The sequence below is a fragment of the Entamoeba dispar genome, genomic scaffold (genome assembly GCF_000209125.1).
Source record: "Entamoeba dispar SAW760 scf_1105229457583 genomic scaffold, whole genome shotgun sequence".
Lineage (NCBI taxonomy): Eukaryota > Evosea > Mastigamoebida > Endamoebidae > Entamoeba > Entamoeba dispar.
This window is the reverse complement of record NW_001852815.1, coordinates 254-1,250: the sequence shown is the minus strand read 5'-3', so window position 1 is coordinate 1,250 and position 997 is coordinate 254. Positions and strand designations below refer to the sequence as shown.

At 19.8% G+C, this 997-nt stretch overlaps 1 protein-coding gene across 1 annotated transcript, besides 4 other annotated features; it reads right to left on the bottom strand.

The window, feature by feature from the left end:
* Positions 1-21: 21 nt before the first annotated feature.
* EDI_251100 (uncharacterized protein) lies at positions 22-468 on the bottom strand (the record flags this gene model as incomplete). The annotated part of the gene is made up of 1 exon (XM_001733595.1): positions 22-468. The coding sequence occupies one exon, from the start codon at positions 466-468 to the stop codon at positions 22-24; it is 447 nt and encodes a 148-aa protein (XP_001733647.1).
* Positions 457-632: a microsatellite.
* A 45-nt stretch (positions 633-677) lies between these two features.
* Positions 678-752: a sequence feature (AT_rich).
* Positions 753-820: 68 nt separating this feature from the next.
* Positions 821-905: a microsatellite.
* A 68-nt stretch (positions 906-973) lies between these two features.
* Positions 974-997: part of a sequence feature (AT_rich) that runs on past the window's edge.

Sequence of the window (997 nt, the reverse complement as noted above, 5' to 3'; positions counted from 1 at the left end):
TGTAATACATCATTTTTCTGTTTATTTCTTATCATCAACTTCTCTTTTTGTTAGTTTCTTGATATTCTCATTTTGTTTATTATTCATTTCTTCCATTCGTTTCAGATATGTGCAATATTCTGTATATTCATTTTCTGTGATGATGTTTAGTTCATACAACTTCTCTATTTGGTTGTGGTATTTGTTTATTTCTTCTTTAATAAAACTCATTGGTGTTTCGATTGAACTTTCTATTTCACTTTGTCGACTATTTGTATTGATTTGTTGTGTTGCTAGTTGTTTTAGAAGTTGGTGTACATCTGTTTGATTCTCTACAATTAATGACCCATATAATTCTTTCTTCTCTTGAAAAGGGTTTTCTAATTCTGGTTGGAAATACTTTGTAATTACATCTTTCAATGTCACATTATCAGTAAATAATTTTGTTCCATTATTCCATTCATTAATCTCAGTCAGTTCTTTGTTCATTTCTTCTTTATTTTTTTTCTCAGTTCATTCTTATTATATAGTTTATTTATATAGTTTATTTATATTTTATTATAGTACATGTTTTATTCAAAATGTTGTTTCAATTATTCATTACTTTATTTGCTTTCATTATTTTATTTATTATTTATTATTCATTATTTATTATAATTTATTGTGTATGTTTATTATATTAATATGATGAATGAATGTTAATAATAGTATTTATTTGAATTTAAAATAAAATAAATGATTTGAATATGAAATATTAAATAAATGAAAATAATGTTGATTATTGAATTGTTAATGAGAATAAATTATTGTTGAATGATTAAAATAAACAATAATTTGAATATATTAGTATTGTTATTTTATTATTTATTATTTTATTATTATGTTTATTTATTTCTTATTCTTATTATTTATTAATTTTCTTATTAAATATTTATTGTATTATTATGAAAATTAATAGAAAAGTAAATGATGATATTGTGTTGTTTGTGTGTTGATAATAATTTTGATGATATAAAAT